The sequence below is a fragment of the Nerophis lumbriciformis genome, linkage group LG13, assembly GCF_033978685.3.
Source record: "Nerophis lumbriciformis linkage group LG13, RoL_Nlum_v2.1, whole genome shotgun sequence".
NCBI lineage: Eukaryota > Metazoa > Chordata > Actinopteri > Syngnathiformes > Syngnathidae > Nerophis > Nerophis lumbriciformis.
In genome coordinates this window covers 5,680,716-5,702,920 of record NC_084560.2, presented here as the reverse complement: position 1 = coordinate 5,702,920, position 22,205 = coordinate 5,680,716, and the positions used below count along the sequence as shown (strand labels likewise).

Here is a 22,205-nt window from a genome sequence, read left to right as displayed (position 1 = left end):
GATTCATTGTAATTCTTCAAAATTATTTGATTTATGCAAGTAAGTAATAAATTGAGATTAATTAGAAATATTCAAAATTATTTAATTATGCAAGTAAGTAAAACATTGTGATTAATCATAAATAATTAAAATTATTTTAATTTTGCAAGTAAGTAATAATTTGTGATTATTGTAATTCTTCAAAATTATTTTAATTATGCAAGTAAGTAATAAACTTTGATTACATTTAAATAATCCTAATTCTTTTAATTATGCAAGTAAATAATAAACTGTGATTAATTATAAATAATCCAAATGATTTTAATTATGCAAGTAAATAATAAATAGTGATTATTGTAAATAATCCAAATTATTGTATTTATGCAAGTAAGTAACAATTGTGATTAATTGTAAATAATCCAAATTATTTTAATTATGCACATAATTAACAAATTGTGATTAGTTGTAAATAATCCTAATTATATTAATCATGCGAGTAAGTAATAAATTGTGATTAATTGTAAATAATCCAAATTATTTTAATTAAGCAAGTAAGTAATACATTGTGATTAATTAACAATTTTCAAAAAGTATTTAATTATGCAAGAAAGTAATAAATTGTGATTATTTGTAAATAATTGAAAATATTTTATTTATGGAAGTAAGTATTAAATTGTGATTAATTAAAAATATTCAAAATGTATTAATTATGCAAATAAGTAATAAATTGTGATTAATTGTAAATAATCCAAATTATTTTAATTATGCACGTAAGTAACAAATTGTGATTAGTTGTAATAATCCTAATTATATTAATCATGCAAGTAAGTAATAAATTGTGATTATTTGTAAATAATTCAAAACATTTTATTTATGCAAGTAAGTATTAAATTGTGATTAATTAAAAATATTCAAAATGTATTAATTATGCAAATAAGTAATACATTGTGATTAATTGTAAATAATCCAAATTATTTTAATTATGCACGTAAGTAACAAATTGTGATTAGTTGTAAATAATCCTAATTATATTAATCATGCAATTAAGTAATAAATTGTGATTAGTTGTAAATAATCCAAATTATTTTAATTAAGCAAGTATGTAATAAATAGTGATTAATTAACAATTTTCAAAATTATTTAATTATGCGAGTAAGTAATAAATTGTGATTATTTGTAAATAATTCAAAATATTTTATTTATGCAAGTATTACATGGTGATTAATTAAAAATATTCAAAATGATTTAATTATGCAAATAAGTAATAAATTGTGATTAATTGTAAATAATCCAAATTATTTTAATTATGCACGTAAGTAACAAATTGTGATTAGTTGTAAATAATCCTAATTATATTAACCATGCAAGTAAGTAATGAATTGTGATTATTTGTAAATAATTCAAAATATTTTATTTATGCAAGTAAGTATTAAATTGTGATTAATTAAAAATATTCAAAATTATTTAATTATGCAAATAAGTAATACATTGTGATTAATTGTAAATAATCCAAATTATTTTAATTATGCACGTAAGTAACAAATTGTGATTAGTTGTAAATAATCCTAATTATATTAACCATGCAAGTAAGTAATGAATTGTGATTATTTGTAAATAATTCAAAATATTTTATTTATGCAAGTATTAAATTGTGATTAATTAAAAATATTCAAAATTATTTAATTATGCAAATAAGTAATACATTGTGATTAATTGTAAATAATCCAAATTATTTTAATTATGCACGTAAGTAACAAATTGTGATTAGTTGTAAATAATCCTAATTATATTAATCATGCAAGTAAGCAATAAATTGTGATTAATTGTAAATAATCCAAATTATTTTAATTAAGCAAGTAAGTAATAAATTGTGATTAATTAACAATTTTCAAAATTATTTAATTATGCAAGTAAGTAATAAATTGTGATTAATTGTAAATAATTCAAATTATTTTATTTATGCAAGCAAGTATTAAATTGTGATTAATTAAAAATATTCAAAATTATTTAATTATGAAAATAATTAATAAATAGTGATTAATTGTAAATAATCCAAATTATTTTAATTATGCGCGTAAGTAACACATTGTGATTAGTTGTAAATAATCCTAATTATGTCAATCATGCAAGTAAGTAATAAATTGTGATTATTTGTAAATAATTCAAAACATTTTATTTATGCAAGTAAGTATTAAATTGTGATTAATTAAAAATATTCAAAATGTATTAATTATGCAAATAAGTAATACATTGTGATTAATTGTAAATAATCCAAATTATTTTAATCATGCACGTAAGTAACAAATTGTGATTAGTTGTAAATAATCCTAATTATAAATAATCCAAATTATTTTAATTAAGCAAGTAAGTAATAAATTGTGATTAATTAACAATTTTCAAAATTATTTAATTATGCAAGTAAGTAATAAATTGTGATTAATTGTAAATAATTCAAAATATTTTATTTATGCAAGCAAGTATTAAATTGTGATTAATTAAAAATATTCAAAATTATTTAATTATGCAAATAAGTAATACATTATGATTAATTGTAAATAATCACAAAGTAACACATTTTAATTACTTGTTTCTTCTAAATTATTGTATTCATGCAAGTAAGTAATAAACTGTGATTAATTAAAAATATTCCAAATTATTTAATAATGCAAGTAAGTAATGCATTGTGATTAATCGTAACAAATTCAAATTATTTTAATTATGCAAGTAAGTAATGAATTGTGATTAATTTTAAATAATCCAAATTCGAAAGTGTGATTTATTAGATTTTTTAAAATTCTTTAAATCAATGATTTGACAAATAAAAATACCAGGTTAAAAACTAAAAATGTATGGTCATTTTTAAGAGTGAAGTTGAATAAGAGATTTCAGAAAAGAACGTTAAAAAATATGAAAATATTATATTATGAAAACATGAATGAATATGTTTTAATGCCTCTTCCATTTCTTACGTATAGTGACTTTTACAGTTATTAATAAAGTAAAATATTACAGTTAATATTTCTTATGTATAGTGACTTTTAGAGTTATTAATAAAGTAAAATATTACAGTTGATATTTCTTATGTATAGTGACTTTTACAGTTATTAATAAAGTAAAATATTACAGTTAATATTTCTTATGTATAGTGACTTTTAGAGTTATTAATAAAGTGAAATATTACAAAAGTTGCGTTGCTCAGGTAAAGTGACTCCTCCTCTTTTTCCACGTCGTGCAGGAAAATGCTTCCGTCTCTGGTTTTATGTAAATATTCTTTATCTGTAATAAGATGCAAAACAACATTTTATAGAGTATAACAAGAACATAGTAGAACAAAGATGAGTACCTGATATTCAGTAGAGGTTATAGAGTATAAGAAGAACATAGTAGAACAAAGATGAGTACCTGATATCCAGTAGAGGTTGTAGAGTATAAGAAGAACATAGTAGAACAAAGGTGAGTACCTGATATCCAGTAGAGGTTGTAGAGTATAAGAAGAACATAGTAGAACAAAGATGAGTACCTGATATCCAGTAGAGGTTGTAGAGTATAAGAAGAACATAGTAGAACAAAGATGAGTACCTGATATCCATTAGAGGTTGTAGAGTATAAGAAGAACATAGTAGAACAAAGATGAGTACCTGATATCCATTAGAGGTTGTAGAGTATAAGAAGAACATAGTAGAACAAAGATGAGTACCTGATATCCAGTAGAGGTTGTAGAGTATAAGAAGAACATAGTAGAACAAAGATGAGTATCTGATATCCAGTAGAGGTTGTAGAACATAAGAAGAACATAGTAGAACAAAGATGAGTATAAGAATAATTTAGTAGAACAAAGGTAAGTACCTGATATCCAGTAAAGGTTATAGAGTATAAAAAGAACATAGTAGAACAGATATGAGTACCTGATATCCAGTAGAGGTTGTAGTGTATAAGAAGAACATAGTAGAACAAAGATGAGTACCTGATATCCAGTAGAGGTTGTAGAGTATAAGAAGAACATAGTAGAGCATACCTGATATCCAGTAGAGGTTATAGAGTATAAGAAGAACATAGTAGAACAAAGATGAGTACCTGATATCCAGTAGAGGTTGTAGAACATAAGAAGAACATAATAGAGCATACCTGATATCCAGTAGAGGTATAAGAAGACATAGTAGAACAAAGATGAGTACCTGATATCCAGTAGAGGTTATAGAGTATAAGAAGAACATAGTAGAACAAAGATGAGTACCTGATATCCAGTAGAGGTTATAGAGTATAAGAAGAACATAGTAGAACAAAGATGAGTACCTGATATCCAGTAGAGGTTATAGAGTATAAGAAGAACATAGTAGAACAAAGATGAGTACCTGATATCCAGTAGAGGTTGTAGAGTATAAGAAGAACATAGTAGAACAAAGATGAGTACCTGATATCCAGTAGAGGTTATAGAGTATAAGAAGAACATAGTAGAACAAAGATGAGTACCTGATATCCAGTAGAGGTTGTAGAGTATAAGAAGAACATAGTAGAACAAAGATGAGTACCTGATATCCAGTAGAGGTTGTAGAGTATAAGAAGAACATAGTAGAACAAAGACGAGTACCTGATATCCAGTAGAGGTTATAGAGTATAAGAAGAACATAGTAGAACAAAGATGAGTATCTGATATCCAGTAGAGGTTGTAGAACATAAGAAGAACATAGTAGAACAAAGATGAGTATAAGAATAATTTAGTAGAACAAAGGTAAGTACCTGATATCCAGTAAAGGTTATAGAGTATAAAAAGAACATAGTAGAACAGATATGAGTACCTGATATCCAGTAGAGGTTGTAGTGTATAAGAAGAACATAGTAGAACAAAGATGAGTACCTGATATCCAGTAGAGGTTGTAGAGTATAAGAAGAACATAGTAGAGCATACCTGATATCCAGTAGAGGTTATAGAGTATAAGAAGAACATAGTAGAACAAAGATGAGTACCTGATATCCAGTAGAGGTTGTAGAACATAAGAAGAACATAATAGAGCATACCTGATATCCAGTAGAGGTATAAGAAGACATAGTAGAACAAAGATGAGTACCTGATATCCAGTAGAGGTTATAGAGTATAAGAAGAACATAGTAGAACAAAGATGAGTACCTGATATCCAGTAGAGGTTATAGAGTATAAGAAGAACATAGTAGAACAAAGATGAGTACCTGATATCCAGTAGAGGTTGTAGAGTATAAGAAGAACATAGTAGAACAAAGATGAGTACCTGATATCCAGTAGAGGTTGTAGAGTATAAGAAGAACATAGTAGAACAAAGATGAGTACCTGATATCCAGTAGAGGTTGTAGAGTATAAGAAGAACATAGTAGAACAAAGACGAGTACCTGATATCCAGTAGAGGTTATAGAGTATAAGAAGAACATAGTAGAACAAAGATGAGTATCTGATATCCAGTAGAGGTTGTAGAACATAAGAAGAACATAGTAGAACAAAGATGAGTATAAGAATAATTTAGTAGAACAAAGGTAAGTACCTGATATCCAGTAAAGGTTATAGAGTATAAAAAGAACATAGTAGAACAGATATGAGTACCTGATATCCAGTAGAGGTTGTAGTGTATAAGAAGAACATAGTAGAACAAAGATGAGTACCTGATATCCAGTAGAGGTTGTAGAGTATAAGAAGAACATAGTAGAGCATACCTGATATCCAGTAGAGGTTATAGAGTATAAGAAGAACATAGTAGAACAAAGATGAGTACCTGATATCCAGTAGAGGTTGTAGAACATAAGAAGAACATAATAGAGCATACCTGATATCCAGTAGAGGTATAAGAAGACATAGTAGAACAAAGATGAGTACCTGATATCCAGTAGAGGTTATAGAGTATAAGAAGAACATAGTAGAACAAAGATGAGTACCTGATATCCAGTAGAGGTTATAGAGTATAAGAAGAACATAGTAGAACAAAGATGAGTACCTGATATCCAGTAGAGGTTATAGAGTATAAGAAGAACATAGTAGAACAAAGATGAGTACCTGATATCCAGTAGAGGTTGTAGAGTATAAGAAGAACATAGTAGAACAAAGATGAGTACCTGATATCCAGTAGAGGTTATAGAGTATAAGAAGAACATAGTAGAACAAAGATGAGTACCTGATATCCAGTAGAGGTTGTAGAGTATAAGAAGAACATAGTAGAACAAAGATGAGTACCTGATATCCAGTAGAGGTTGTAGACTATAAGAAGAACATAGTAGAACAAAGACGAGTACCTGATATCCAGTAGAGGTTATAGAGTATAAGAAGAACATAGTAGAACAAAGATGAGTATCTGATATCCAGTAGAGGTTGTAGAACATAAGAAGAACATAGTAGAACAAAGATGAGTATAAGAATAATTTAGTAGAACAAAGGTAAGTACCTGATATCCAGTAAAGGTTATAGAGTATAAAAAGAACATAGTAGAACAGATATGAGTACCTGATATCCAGTAGAGGTTGTAGTGTATAAGAAGAACATAGTAGAACAAAGATGAGTACCTGATATCCAGTAGAGGTTGTAGAGTATAAGAAGAACATAGTAGAGCATACCTGATATCCAGTAGAGGTTATAGAGTATAAGAAGAACATAGTAGAACAAAGATGAGTACCTGATATCCAGTAGAGGTTGTAGAACATAAGAAGAACATAATAGAGCATACCTGATATCCAGTAGAGGTATAAGAAGACATAGTAGAACAAAGATGAGTACCTGATATCCAGTAGAGGTTATAGAGTATAAGAAGAACATAGTAGAACAAAGATGAGTACCTGATATCCAGTAGAGGTTATAGAGTATAAGAAGAACATAGTAGAACAAAGATGAGTACCTGATATCCAGTAGAGGTTGTAGAGTATAAGAAGAACATAGTAGAACAAAGATGAGTACCTGATATCCAGTAGAGGTTATAGAGTATAAGAAGAACATAGTAGAACAAAGATGAGTACCTGATATCCAGTAGAGGTTGTAGAACATAAGAAGAACATAGTAGAACAAAGATGAGTATAAGAATAATTTAGTAGAACAAAGGTAAGTACCTGATATCCAGTAAAGGTTATAGAGTATAAAAAGAACATAGTAGAACAAATATGAGTACCTGATATCAAGCAGAGGTTATAGAGTATAAAAAGAACATAGTAGAACAAAGATGAGTACCTGATATCCAGTAGAGGTTGTAGAGTATAAGAAGAACATAGTACAGCATACCTGATATCCAGTAGAGGTTATAGAGTATAAGAAGAACATAGTAGAACAAAGATGAGTATAAGAAGAATTTAGTAGAACAAAGGTAAGTACCTGATATCCAGTAGAGGTTATAGAGTATAAGAAGAACATAGTAGAGCAAAGATGAGTACCTGATATCCAGTAGAGGTTATAGAACATAACAAGAATATAGTAGAGTAAAGGTGAGTAATTGATATCCAGTAGAGGTTGTAGGGTATAAAAAGAATATAGTACAGCAAAGGTGAGTACCTGATATCCAGTAGAGGTTGGAAAACATAAGAAGAACATAGTAGAACAAAGATGAGAACCTGATATCCAGTAGAGGTTGTAGAGTATAAGAAGAATATAGTAGAACAAAGATGAGTATAGGAAGAATATAGTAGAACAAAGATGAGTACCTGCTATCCAGTAGAGGTTATAGAACATAACAAGAGTATAGTAGAGTAAAGGTGAGTACCTGATATCCAGTAAAGGTTGTAGAATATAAGAAGAATATAGTAGAACAAAGATGAGTACCTGATATCCAGTAGAAGTTGTAGAACATAACAAGAACATAGTAGAGCATACCTGATATTCAGTAGAGGTTATAGAGTATAAGAAGAACATAGTAGAACAAAGGTGAGTACCTGATATCCAGTAGAGGTTATAGAACATAACAAGAATATAGTAGAGTAAAGGTGAGTACTTGATATCCAGTAGAGGTTGGAGAACATAACAAGAACATAGTAGAGCAAAGGTGAGTACCTGATATCCAGTAGAGGTTGTAGAGTATAACAAGAATATAGTAGAACAAAGGTGAGTACCTGATACCCAGTAGAGGTTGTAGAGTATAAGAAGAATATAGTAGAACAAAGATGAGTATAAGAAGAATATAGTAGAACAAAGATGATTACCTGCTATCCAGTAGAGGTTATAGAACATAACAAGAGTATAGTAGAGTAAAGGTGAGTACCTGATATCCAGTAGAGGTTGTAGAGTATAACAAGAATATAGTAGAACAAAGGTGAGTACCTGATACCCAGTAGAGGTTGTAGAGTATAAGAAGAATATAGTAGAACAAAGATGAGTATAAGAAGAATATAGTAGAACAAAGATGATTACCTGCTATCCAGTAGAGGTTATAGAACATAACAAGAGTATAGTAGAGTAAAGGTGAGTACCTGATATCCAGTAAAGGTTGTAGAATATAAGAAGAATATAGTAGAACAAAGATGAGTACCTGATATCCAGCAGAAGTTGTAGAACAAAACAAGAACATAGTAGAGAAAACCTGATACCCAGTAGAGGTTATAGAGCATAAGAAGAACATAGTAGTACAAAGGTGAGTACCTGATATCCAGTAGAGGTTATAGAACATAACAAGAATATAGTAGAGTAAAGGTGAGTACCTGATATCCAGTAGAGGTTGTAGAATATAAGAAGAATATAGTAGAACAAATATGAGTACCTGATATACAGTAGAAGTTGTAGAACATAACAAGAACACAGTAGAGCATACCTGATATCCAGTAGAGGTTATAGAGTATAAGAAGAACATAGTAGAACAAAGATGAGTACCTGATATCCAGTAGAGGTTATAGAACATAACAAGAATATAGTAGAGTAAAGGTGAGTACTTGATATCCAGTAGAGGTTGGAGAACATAACAAGAACATAGTAGAACATACCTGATATCCAGTAGAGGTTATAGGACATAACAAGAATATAGTAGAACATAGTCGAGTATACCTGATATCCAGTAGAGGTTGTAGGCTCTCCACCTGATGCTGTCGTTGAAATACTCCTGCAGGGTGAAAGGTCTTCTAGAAGCTTCTGAGTCTGAAACAAGCAATTTGTACTTTTGTGTCAGCAGGTGGTGCTGCTGCGTCCAAACATGTCACACAACACATGTCACACTACAACACAACACTTGTCACACAACACATGTCACACAACAACACAACACATGTGAATCAACAACAACACATGGGACACAACAACAACACAATACACATGACACAACAACATAACCCATGTGACACAGCAACAACACAACACACATGACACAACACACGTGACACAACAACAACACAACACACGTGACACAACAACAACACATCACATGTGACACAACAACAACATATCACACGTGACACAACAACACAACACACGTGACACAACAACAACACAACACACGTGACACAACAACAACACATCACACGTGACACAACAACAACATATCACACGTGACACAACAACACAACACACGTGACACAACAACAACACAGCCCACGTGACAAAACAACAACATTTCACACGAGACACAACAACACAACACACGTGACACAACAACAACACAACACACGTGACACAACAACAACACATCACACGTGACACAACAACAACATATCACACGTGACACAACAACACAACACACAACAACAACACAGCCCACGTGACAAAACAACAACATTTCACACGAGACACAACAACAAATATCACACGTGACACAACAACAACACAACACGTGACACAACCACAACACATGTGACACAAAAACAACACAGCACATGTGTCACAACAACAACACATGTGACATAACAACAACACAGCACACATGACACAACAACAACAACACAGCACACGTGACACAACAACAACACAATACGTGACACAACAACAACACAGCACACGTGACACAACAACAACACAACACATGACACAACAACAACACAGCACACGTGACACAACAACAACAAAACTCATGACACAACAACAACACAGCACATGTGACACAACAACAACACAACACGTGACAAAACAACAACATATGTGACACAACAACAACACATCACACATGACACAACAACAACACAACACACATGACACAACAACAACACATCACATGTGACACAACAACAACATATCACACGTGACACAACAACACAACACACGTGACACAACAACAACACAGCCCACGTGACAAAACAACAACATTTCACACGAGACACAACAACAAATATCACACGTGACACAACAACAACACTTGTGACATAACAACAACACAGCACACATGACACAACAACAACAACACAGCACACGTGACACAACAACAACACAATACGTGACACAACAACAACACAGCACACGTGACACAACAACAACACAACACATGACACAACAACAACACAGCACACGTGACACAACAACAACAAAACTCATGACACAACAACAACACAGCACACGTGACACAACAACAACACAACACGTGACAAAACAACAACATATGTGACACAACAACAACACATCACACGTGACACAACAACAACATATGTGACACAACAACAACACATCACACGTGACACAACAACACAACACACGTGACACAACAACAACACAGCCCACGTGACAAAACAACAACATTTCACACGAGACACAACAACAAATATCACACGTGACACAACAACAACACAACACGTGACACAACCACAACACAACACATGACACAACAACAACACAGTACACGTGACACAACAACAACACAACACGTGACACAACAACAACACACCACGTGACACAAAAACAACACAGCACATGTGTCACAACAACAACACATGTGACATAACAACAACACAGCACACATGACACAACAACAACACAATACGTGACACAACAACAACACAACACATGACACAACAACAACACAGCACACGTGACACAACAACAACAAAACTCATGACACAACAACAACACAGCACATGTGACACAACAACAACACAACACGTGACAAAACAACAACATATGTGACACAACAACAACACATCACATGTGACACAACAACAACATATCACACGTGACACAACAACACAACACACGTGACACAACAACAACACAGCCCACGTGACAAAACAACAACATTTTACACGAGACACAACAACAAATATCACACGTGACACAACAACAACACATGTGACATAACAACAACACAGCACACATGACACAACAACAACAACACAGCACACGTGACACAACAACAACACAATACGTGACACAACAACAACACAGCACACGTGACACAACAACAACACAACACATGACACAACAACAACACAGCACACGTGACACAACAACAACAAAACTCATGACACAACAACAACACAGCACACGTGACACAACAACAACACAACACGTGACAAAACAACAACATATGTGACACAACAACAACACATCACACGTGACACAACAACAACATATGTGACACAACAACAACACATCACACGTGACACAACAACACAACACACGTGACACAACAACAACACAGCCCACGTGACAAAACAACAACATTTCACACGAGACACAACAACAAATATCACACGTGACACAACAACAACACAACATGTGACACAACCACAACACAACACGTGACACAACAACAACACAGTACACGTGACACAACAACAACACAACACGTGACACAACAACAACACACCACGTAACACAAAAACAACACAGCACATGTGTCACAACAACAACACATGTGACATAACAACAACACAGCACACATGACACAACAACAACAACACAGCACACGTGACACAACAACAACACAATACGTGACACAACAACAACACAGCACACGTGACACAACAACAACACAACACATGACAACAACAACACAGCACACGTGACACAACAACAACAAAACTCATGACACAACAACAACACAGCACACGTGACACAACAACAACACAACACGTGACAAAACAACAACATATGTGACACAACAACAACACATCACACATGACACAACAACAACACAACACACGTGACACAACAACAACACATCACATGTGACACAACAACAACATATCACACGTGACACAACAACACAACACACGTGACACAACAACAACACATCCCACGTGACAAAACAACAACATTTCACACGAGACACAACAACAAATATCACACGTGACACAACAACAACACATGTGACATAACAACAACACAGCACACATGACACAACAACAACACAATACGTGACACAACAACAACACAGCACACGTGACACAACAACAACACAACACATGACACAACAACAACACAGCACACGTGACACAACAACAACAAAACTCCTGACACAACAACAACACAGCACATGTGACACAACAACAACACAACACGTGACAAAACAACATATGTGACACAACAACAACACATCACACATGACACAACAACAACACAACACATGTGACACAACAACAACACATCACATGTGACACAACAACAACATATCACACGTGACACAACAACACAACACACGTGACACAACAACAACATTTCACACGAGACACAACAACAAATATCACACGTGACACAACAACAACACATGTGACATAACAACAACACAGCACACGTGACACAACAACAACACAATACGTGACACAACAACAACACAGCACACGTGACACAACAACAACACAACACATGACAACAACAACACAGCACACGTGACACAACAACAACAAAACTCATGACACAACAACAACACAGCACACGTGACACAACAACAACACAACACGTGACAAAACAACAACATATGTGACACAACAACAACACATCACACATGACACAACAACAACACAACACACGTGACACAACAACAACACATCACATGTGACACAACAACAACATATCACACGTGACACAACAACACAACACACGTGACACAACAACAACACAGCCCACGTGACAAAACAACAACATTTCACACGAGACACAACAACAAATATCACACGTGACACAACAACAACACATGTGACATAACAACAACACAGCACACATGACACAACAACAACAACACAGCACACGTGACACAACAACAACACAATACGTGACACAACAACAACACAACACATGACAACAACAACACAGCACACGTGACACAACAACAACAAAACTCATGACACAACAACAACACAGCACACGTGACACAACAACAACACAACACGTGACAAAACAAGAACATATGTGACACAACAACAACACATCACACGTGACACAACAACAACATATGTGACACAACAACAACACATCACACGTGACACAACAACACAACACATGACACAACAACAACACAGCACACGTGACACAACAACAACAGAATACGTGACACAACAACACACCACATTTGACACAACAACACAATACGTGACACAACAACAACACAGCACACGCGACACAACAACAACACAACACGTGACACAACAACAACACAGCACACGTCACAACAACAACACAACAAGTGACACAACAACAACACATCACACGTGACACAACAACACATAACACGTGACACAACAAAAACACAACACGTGACACAACAACAACACAACATGTGACACAACAACAATACAACACGTGTGACACAACAACAACACAACACGTGCTAGAAGGACAAACAAAAAGAGGCCATGCAGCTGCCGTGTCCGTAAACAAGTCAACAAGACAACAATAAATGACAATTAGTGGACAATAATGAATGACAATTAATGGAAAACAATTAAAGACAATTAGTTTAAAAAAAAAAGAATGACAATTAGTAGAAAACAATAAATGACAATTAGTAGAAAAAAATAAATGACAATTAGTAGAAAACAATTAAAGACAATTAGTAGAACAAAATTAATAACAATAAGTAGAAAACAATAAATGACAATTAGTAGAAAACAATAAATGACAATTAATAGAAAACAATTAATGACAACTAGTAGAAAACAATAAATGACAATTAATAGAAAACAATTAAAGACAATTAGTAGAAAACAATAAATGACAATTAATAGAAAACAATTAATGACAATTAGTGGACAATAATGAATGACAATTAATGGAAAACAATTAAAGACAATTAGTTTAAAAAAAAAGAATGCCAATTAGTAGAAAACAATAAATGACAATTAGTAGAAAAAAATAAATGACAATTAGTAGAAAACAATTAAAGACAATTAGTAGAACAAAATTAATAACAATAAGTAGAAAACAATAAATGACAATTAGTAGAAAACAAATGACAATTAATAGAAAACAATTAATGACAACTAGTAGAAAACAATAAATGACAATTAATAGAAAACAATTAAAGACAATTAGTAGAAAACAATAAATGACAATTAATAGAAAACAATTAAAGACAATTAGTAGAAAACAATAAATGACAATTAATAGAAAACAATTAATGACAATTTGTAGAAAACAATAAATGGCAATTAGTAGAAAACAATAAATGACAATTAATAGAAAACAATTAAAGACAATTAGTAGAAAACAATAAATGACCATTAATAGAAAACAATTAATGACAATTTGTAGAAAACAACACATGACAATTAGTAGAAAACAATAAATGACAATTAATAGAAAACAATTAAAGACAATTAGTAGAAAACAATAAATGACAATTAATAGAAAACAATTAAAGACAATTAATAGAAAACAATAAATGACAATTAGTAGAAAACATTAAATGACAATAGGAAAACAATTAAAGACAATTAGTAGAAAACAATAAATGACAATTAATATAAAACAATTAATGACAATTTGTAGAAAACAATAAATGACAATTAGTAGAAAACAATAAATGACAATTAATAGAAAAAAATTGAAGACAATTAGTAGAAAACAATAAATGACGATTAATAGAAAACAATTAATGACTATTTGTAGAAAACAATAAATGACAATTAGTAGAAAACAATAAATGACAATTAATAGAAAACAATGAAAGACAATTAGTAGAAAACAATAAATGACAATTAATAGAAAACAATTAATGACAATTTGTAGAAAACAACACATGACAATTAGTAGAAAACAATAAATGACAATTAATAGAAAACAATTAAAGACAATTAGTAGAAAACAATAAATGACAATTAATAGAAAACAATTAAAGACAATTAATAGAAAACAATAAATGACAATTAGTAGAAAACATTAAATGACAATAGGAAAACAATTAAAGACAATTAGTAGAAAACAATAAATGACAATTAATATAAAACAATTAATGACAATTTGTAGAAAACAACAAATGACAATTAGTAGAAAACAATAAATGACAATTAATAGAAAAAAATTGAAGACAATTAGTAGAAAACAATAAATGACGATTAATAGAAAACAATTAATGACTATTTGTAGAAAACAATAAATGACAATTAGTAGAAAACAATAAATGACAATTAATAGAAAACAATGAAAGACAATTAGTAGAAAACAATAAATGACAATTAATAGAAAACAATTAATGACAATTTGTAGAAAACAATAAATGACAATTCATTTAAAAAATGAACGACAATTAGTGAAAATAAATTCAAAGATGACAATTAGTAGAAAAAAATAAATGATAAGTAATAGAAAACAATAAATGACAATTAGTAGACAACATTCAAAGATGACAATTAATAGAAAACAATAAATGATAAGTAGTAGAAAACAATACATGACAATTAGTAGAAAACACTGAATGACAAATTGTAGAGAACATTCAAAGATGACAATTAGTAGAAAACAATAAATATTAAGTAATAGAAAACAATAAGTGACAATTAGTAGAAAACACTGAATAACAATTAATAGAAAACATTCAAAGATGATAAAGAAGTGACTCACTCCGCAAATAAACGGCGGTCACGGTGATTAAGGTGACGACCACAATTGCCCCCAGCAGCACCCAGAACACCTTGCTGCAGCCCTGCTTGTGGGAGTCATTATTATTATTATCATCATTATCATTATCATTATTATTATTATCATTTTTATTAATATTATTAATATTTGCATTGTTGTTGTTGTCACTGCAAACATATTCTTTCTTTCAGTCATTACTGACCATCATGCAGATGATGTCCTCTTAGATGCTCCTCACCGCACGTCCTCCACATGCCATACTCCCAGGGAAACACAGAGAATACTCCCAGGAAAACAGGAATATTACTTCAAAGAAAACATAAATAGTAGTCCAAAGAAAACACAAATAATACTTTAAAGAAAACACAAATAGCACTCCGACGAAAACACAAATAATACTCCAAAGAAAACACGAATACTACTTCAAAAATAACATCAATTGTAGTCCAAAGAAAACCCAAATAATACTTTAAAGAAAACACGAATAGTACTCCAAAGAAAACACCAACACTACTTCAAAAAGAACATAAATAGTAGTCCAAAGAAAACCCAAATAATACTTTAAAGAAAACACGAATAGTACTCCAAAGAAAACACGAATACTACTTCAAAAAGAACATAAATAGTAGTCCAAAGAAAACACAAATAATACTTTAAAGAAAACACGAACAGTACTCCAAAGAAAACACCAACAGTAATCCAAAAAAAGTGAGGCTCCAACAAAAGAAAAGTGAGCTGCGTCTTTGTGGTAGAAGCACACACACACACACACACACACAAACACACACACACACACACACACACACACACACACACACACACACACACACACACACGCACACACACACACTTCCTGTTACATTCCTCACACACTCTTTAAGCACGCGCATGCCTGCAATGCTCATGCTTGGATAACTCACACACACTCACACACACACACACACACACACACACACACACACACACACACACACACACACACACACACACACTTGCACAAAACTTGCTGAGATCACAGAAGTAGCTTTTTAAATATTAGTATTACTCTGCAATGCCAAAAAGAGTTTGAGACTGTGAGGAAAACCAGTTTTACACGACTTTCTATCAAAAGTAATATTTATATAATAATATTCATCACTTTTGTGAGGACTTAACTGCATAAAATATTATACATATTATATATATCGGGTGCAGTGTGAGCTGGGCGGAGGCCAAAGGCAGGGCACTTGGCGGTCCGATCCTCGGCTACAGAAGCTAGCTCTTGGGACGTGGAACGTCACCTCGCTGGGGGGGGAGGAGCCTGAGCTAGTGCGCGAGGTGGAGAAGTTCCGGCTAGATATAGTCGGACTCACTTCGACGCACAGCAAGGGCTCTGGAACCAGTTCTCTTGAGAGGGGCTGGACTCTCTTCCACTCTGGCGTTGCCGGCAGTGAGAGGCGACGAACTGGGGTGGGAATTCTTGTTGCCCCCCGGTTCAGAGCCTGCACGATGGAGTTCAACCCGGTGGACGAGAGGGTAGCTTCCCTCCGCCTTCGGGTGGGGGGACGGGTCCTGACTGTTGTTTGTGCTTATGCACCAAACAGCAGCTCAGAGTACCCACCCTTCTTGGATTCACTCGAGGGAGTACTGGAGAGTGCTCCCCCGGGTGATTCCCTCGTTCTACTGTGGTACTTCAACGCTCATGTTGGCAACGACAGTGAAACCTGGAGAGGCGTGATTGGGAAGAATGGCCGCCCGGATCTGAACCCGAGTGGTGTTTTGTTATTGGACTTTTGTGCTCGTCACAGATTATCCATAACGAACACCATGTTCAAACATAAGAGTGTCCATATGTGCACTTGGCACCAGGACACCCTAGGCCACAGTTCCATGATCGACTTTGTAGTTGTGTCATCGGATTTGCGGTGTCATGTTTTGGACACTCGGGTGAAGAGAGGGGCGGAGCTTTCTACCGATCACCACCTGGTGGTGAGTTGGCTGCGATGGTGGGGGAGGATGCCGGACAGACCTGGCAGGCCCAAACGCATTGTGAGGGTCCGCTGGGAACGTCTGGCAGAGTCTCCTGTCAGAGAGAGTTTCAATTGCCGCCTCCGGAAGAACTTTGAACATGTCACGAGGGAGGTGCTGGACATTGAGTCCGAGTGGACCATGTTCCGTGCCTCTATTGTTGAGGCGGTCGATCGGAGCTGTGGCCGCAAGGTGGTTGGTGCCTGTCGTGGCGGTAATCCTAGAACCCAGGATGCCGTCAAGCTGAAGAAAGAGTCCTATCTGGTTCTTTTGGCTCATAGGACTCCGGAAGCAGCAGACAGGTACCGACAGGCCAAGCGGTGTGCGGCTTCAGCAGTCGCGGACAAGGGAGGAGTTCGGGGAAGCCATGGAAAGCGACTTCCAGATGGCTTAAAAGCGATTCTGGACCACCATCCGCCGCCTCAGGAAGGGGAAGCAGTGCACTGTCAACACCGTGTATGGTGAGGATGGTGTTCTGCTGACCTCGACTGCGGATGTTGTGGATCGGTGGAAGGAATACTTCGAAGACCTCCTCAATCCTACCAACACGCCTTCGTGAGAGGAAGCAGTGCCTAGGGAAATTGTGGTGGGCTCTCCTATTTCTGGGGCTGAGGTAGTTAAAAAGCTTCTCGGTGGCAAGGCCCCGGGAGTGAATGAGATCCGCCCAGAGTTCCTTAAGGCTCTGGATGCTGTGGGGCTGTCCTGGTTGACAAGACTCTACAGCGTCGCGTGCACATCGGGGGAGGTACCTCTGGATAGCCAGACCGGGGTGGTGGTTCCTCTCTTTAAGAAGGGGAACCGGAGGGTGTGTTCCAACTATCATGGGATCATACTACTCAGCCTTCCCGGTAAGGTCTATTAAGGTGTACTGGAGAGGAGGCTACGCCGGATAGTCGAACCTCGGATTCAGGAGGAACAGTGTGGTTTTCGTCCTGGTCGTGGAACTGTGGACCAGCTCTATACTCTCAACAGAGTCCTTGAGGGTGCATGGGAGTTTGCCCAACTAGTCTACATTTGCTTTGTGGACTTGGAGAAGGCATTCGACCGTGTACCCCGGGAAGTCCTGTGGGGAGAGCTCAGAGAGTAACGAACTGTTTGATTGTGGGGGTCGGCTCCCTGTATGATCAGTGTCAGAGCTTGGTCCGCATTGCCGGCAGTAAGTCGGACCCGTTTCCAGTGAGGGTTGGACAAGGCTGACAAGGCTGCCCTTTGTCACCGATTCTGTTCATAACTTTTATGGACAGAATTTTAAGGCGCAGTCAGGGCGTTGAGGGTATCCGGTTTGGTGGCTGCAGGATTAGGTCTCTGCATTTTGAAGATGATGTGGTCCTGATGGCTTCATCTAGCCAGGATCTTCAGCTCTCACTGGATCGGTTCGCAGCCGAGTGTGAGGCGACTGGGATGGGAATCAGCACCTCCAAGTCCGAGTCCATGGTTCTTGGCCGGAAAAGGGTGGAGTGGCATCTCCGGGTTGGGGAGGAGATCTTGCCCCACGTGGAGGAGTTCAAGTACCTTGAAGTCTTGTTCACGAGTGAGGAAAGAGTGGATTGTGAGATCGACAGGCGGATCGGTGCGGCGTCTTCAGTAATGCGGACGCTGTCTCGATCGGTTGTGGTGAAGAAGGAGCTGAGCCGGAAGGCAAAGCTCTCAATTTACCGGTCGATCTACGTTCCCATCCTCACCTATGGTCATGAGCTTTGGGTTATGACCGAAAGGACAAGATCACTGGTACAGGCGGCCGAAATGAGTTTCCTCCGCCGGGTGACGGGTCTCTCCCTTAGAGATAGGGTGAGAAGCTCTGTCATCCGGGAGGAACTCAAAGTAAAGCCGCTGCTCCTCCACATCGAGAGGAGCCAGATGAGGTGGTTCGGGCACGTCCGACCGGTAGGAGGCCACAGGGAAGACCCAAGACAATGTCTCCTTTATTTAAAGCTAATTCATGTTATTGTTTTATTTTTTTAATTTGATATATTTATTTTTTATATACCAAAACATGCCAACAAGTTCACTACAAAGTCACCATAAAAGAATTTAAATAATCATACATCATTTTACACTTAAATGCTTCTAGTGTGAAGATGAACTGATTCATGTAGATTACTATCATCAGTGGGGAATACAAACCATGATTATTATTGTGATTACGTTATGTCAGGGTTAATCTTTCAATTTTAATCGAGGGTCCTTGAACACACCACAGTTATCAGCAATTAAAGAAAATACCTTTCTTTGATCACCTCATCCTTGTGACCACTTCCTGTACTGTACTTACTGTACCTGTGCAACAACACTAGGAGACATGGCAATAGTTTCACAAACAACGTAAATACACAACATAATACACAACACGTTTTATTGGATTATTACAGCAGTGTGGAAAAAGTACAATTTAACAAGTATTCCTGTGTTCATAATCATGTTCATAATTATGTTCTTAATCATGTTCCTAGTCATGTTAAAAATCATGTTCATAATCAAGTTCAAAATGATGTTCATACTCATGGACAATCATTTTCAAAATTTTGTTCATAATCATTTTCATAATTATGTTCATAATTATGTTCATAATAATGTTCAAAATTATGTTCAAAATATGTTCATAATCATGTTCAAAATTATGTTCATAATCATGTTCAAAATGATGTTCATAACATGTTCATTATCACGTTCATGATCACGCTCCTAATCATGTTTAGGATCACATTTGTAATCACGTTCATAATCATGTTTATAATCACATTCATGGTAAATGTTCATGATCACGTTCATTATCAAGTTCATGATCACGTTCATAATCACATTCGTGATCACGTTCATAATCACGTCCATGATGACGTTCATAATCATGTTCACAAACACGTTCATAATCACATTCATAATCAAGTTCATGATCACGTTCCTAATCATGTCCATAATCACGTTCATGATCACGTTCATGATGATGTTCATAATTACATTATTGATCAAGTTCATGATAACGTTCATAATCACGCTTATGATCACGTTCATGATCACGTTCATAATCACGCTTATGATCACGTTCATGATCACGTTCATGATTATGTTCATAATCACGTTCATGATCATGTTCATAATCACGTTCATGATGAAGTTCATGATGATGTTCATGATCACGTTCATAATCACGTTCATGATGAAGTTCATGATCACGTTCATGATGATGTTCATAATCACATTATTGATCAAGTTCATGATAACGTTCATAATCACGCTTATGATCACGTTCATGACCACGTTCATGATTATGTTCATAATCACGTTCATGATGAAGTTCATGATGATGTTCATGATCACGTTCATAATCACGTTCATGATGAAGTTCATGATAATTTTCATAATCACGTTCATGATCACGTTCATAATTACGTTCATGATCACGTTCATGATGATGTTCATGATCACGTTCATGATCACGTTCATGATCAAGTTCATGATAATGTTCATGATCACGTTCATGATCACATTCATGATCATGTTTATAATTACGTTCATGATGATGTTCATGATCACATTCATAATAAAGTTAATGATTATGTTCATAATCACGTTCATGATCACATTCATAATCAAGTTAATGATTATGTTCATAATCACGTTCATGATCATGAACATAATCACGTTCATGATGAAGTTCATGATGATGTTCATGATCACGTTCATAATCACATTCATGATGAAGTTCATGATAATTTTCATAATCACGTTCATGATCACGTTCATAATTACGTTCATGATCACGTTCATGATGATGTTCATGATCACGTTCATGATCAAGTTCATGATAATGTTCATGATCACGTTCATGATCACATTCATGATCATGTTTATAATTACGTTCATGATGATGTTCATGATCACATTCATAATAAAGTTAATGATTATGTTCATAATCACGTTCATGATCACATTCATAATCAAGTTAATGATTATGTTCATAATCACGTTCATGATCATGTTCATAATCACGTTCATGATGAAGTTCATGATCACGTTCATAATCACGTTCATGATGAAGTTCATGATAATTTTCATAATCACGTTCATGATCACGTTCATAATTACGTTCATGATCACGTTTATGATGATGTTCATGATCACGTTCATGATCAAGTTCATGATAATGTTCATGATCACATTCATGATCATGTTTATAATTACGTTCATGATGATGTTCATGATCACATTCATAATAAAGTTAATGATTATGTTCATAATCACGTTCATGATCACATTCATAATCAAGTTAATGATTATGTTCATAATCAAGTTCATGATCATG

At 34.6% G+C, this 22,205-nt stretch overlaps 1 protein-coding gene across 3 annotated transcripts in view; it reads right to left on the bottom strand.

Moving 5' to 3' along the window:
* fap (fibroblast activation protein, alpha) overlaps positions 1 to 16,641 on the bottom strand; it is a 145,955-nt gene extending 129,314 nt beyond the window's left edge. Inside the window, exons 1-4 of one of the 3 annotated variants that reach the window (XM_061970653.2) lie at positions 16,101 to 16,641; positions 15,881 to 15,962; positions 8,951 to 9,040; positions 3,161 to 3,255 (exon numbers count right to left, since the gene is read on the bottom strand). In XM_061970653.2, the coding sequence (XP_061826637.1) occupies positions 3,161 to 3,255; positions 8,951 to 9,040; positions 15,881 to 15,962; positions 16,101 to 16,106 (273 nt within the window). In that variant the 5' untranslated portion in view covers positions 16,107 to 16,641. The remainder of the gene's footprint in view (positions 1 to 3,160; positions 3,256 to 8,950; positions 9,041 to 15,880; positions 15,963 to 16,100) is intronic. The other 2 variants (XM_072914569.1, XM_072914570.1) reach the window with 2 other exon arrangements.
* Between the last annotated feature and the right edge of the window lie 5,564 nt (positions 16,642 to 22,205).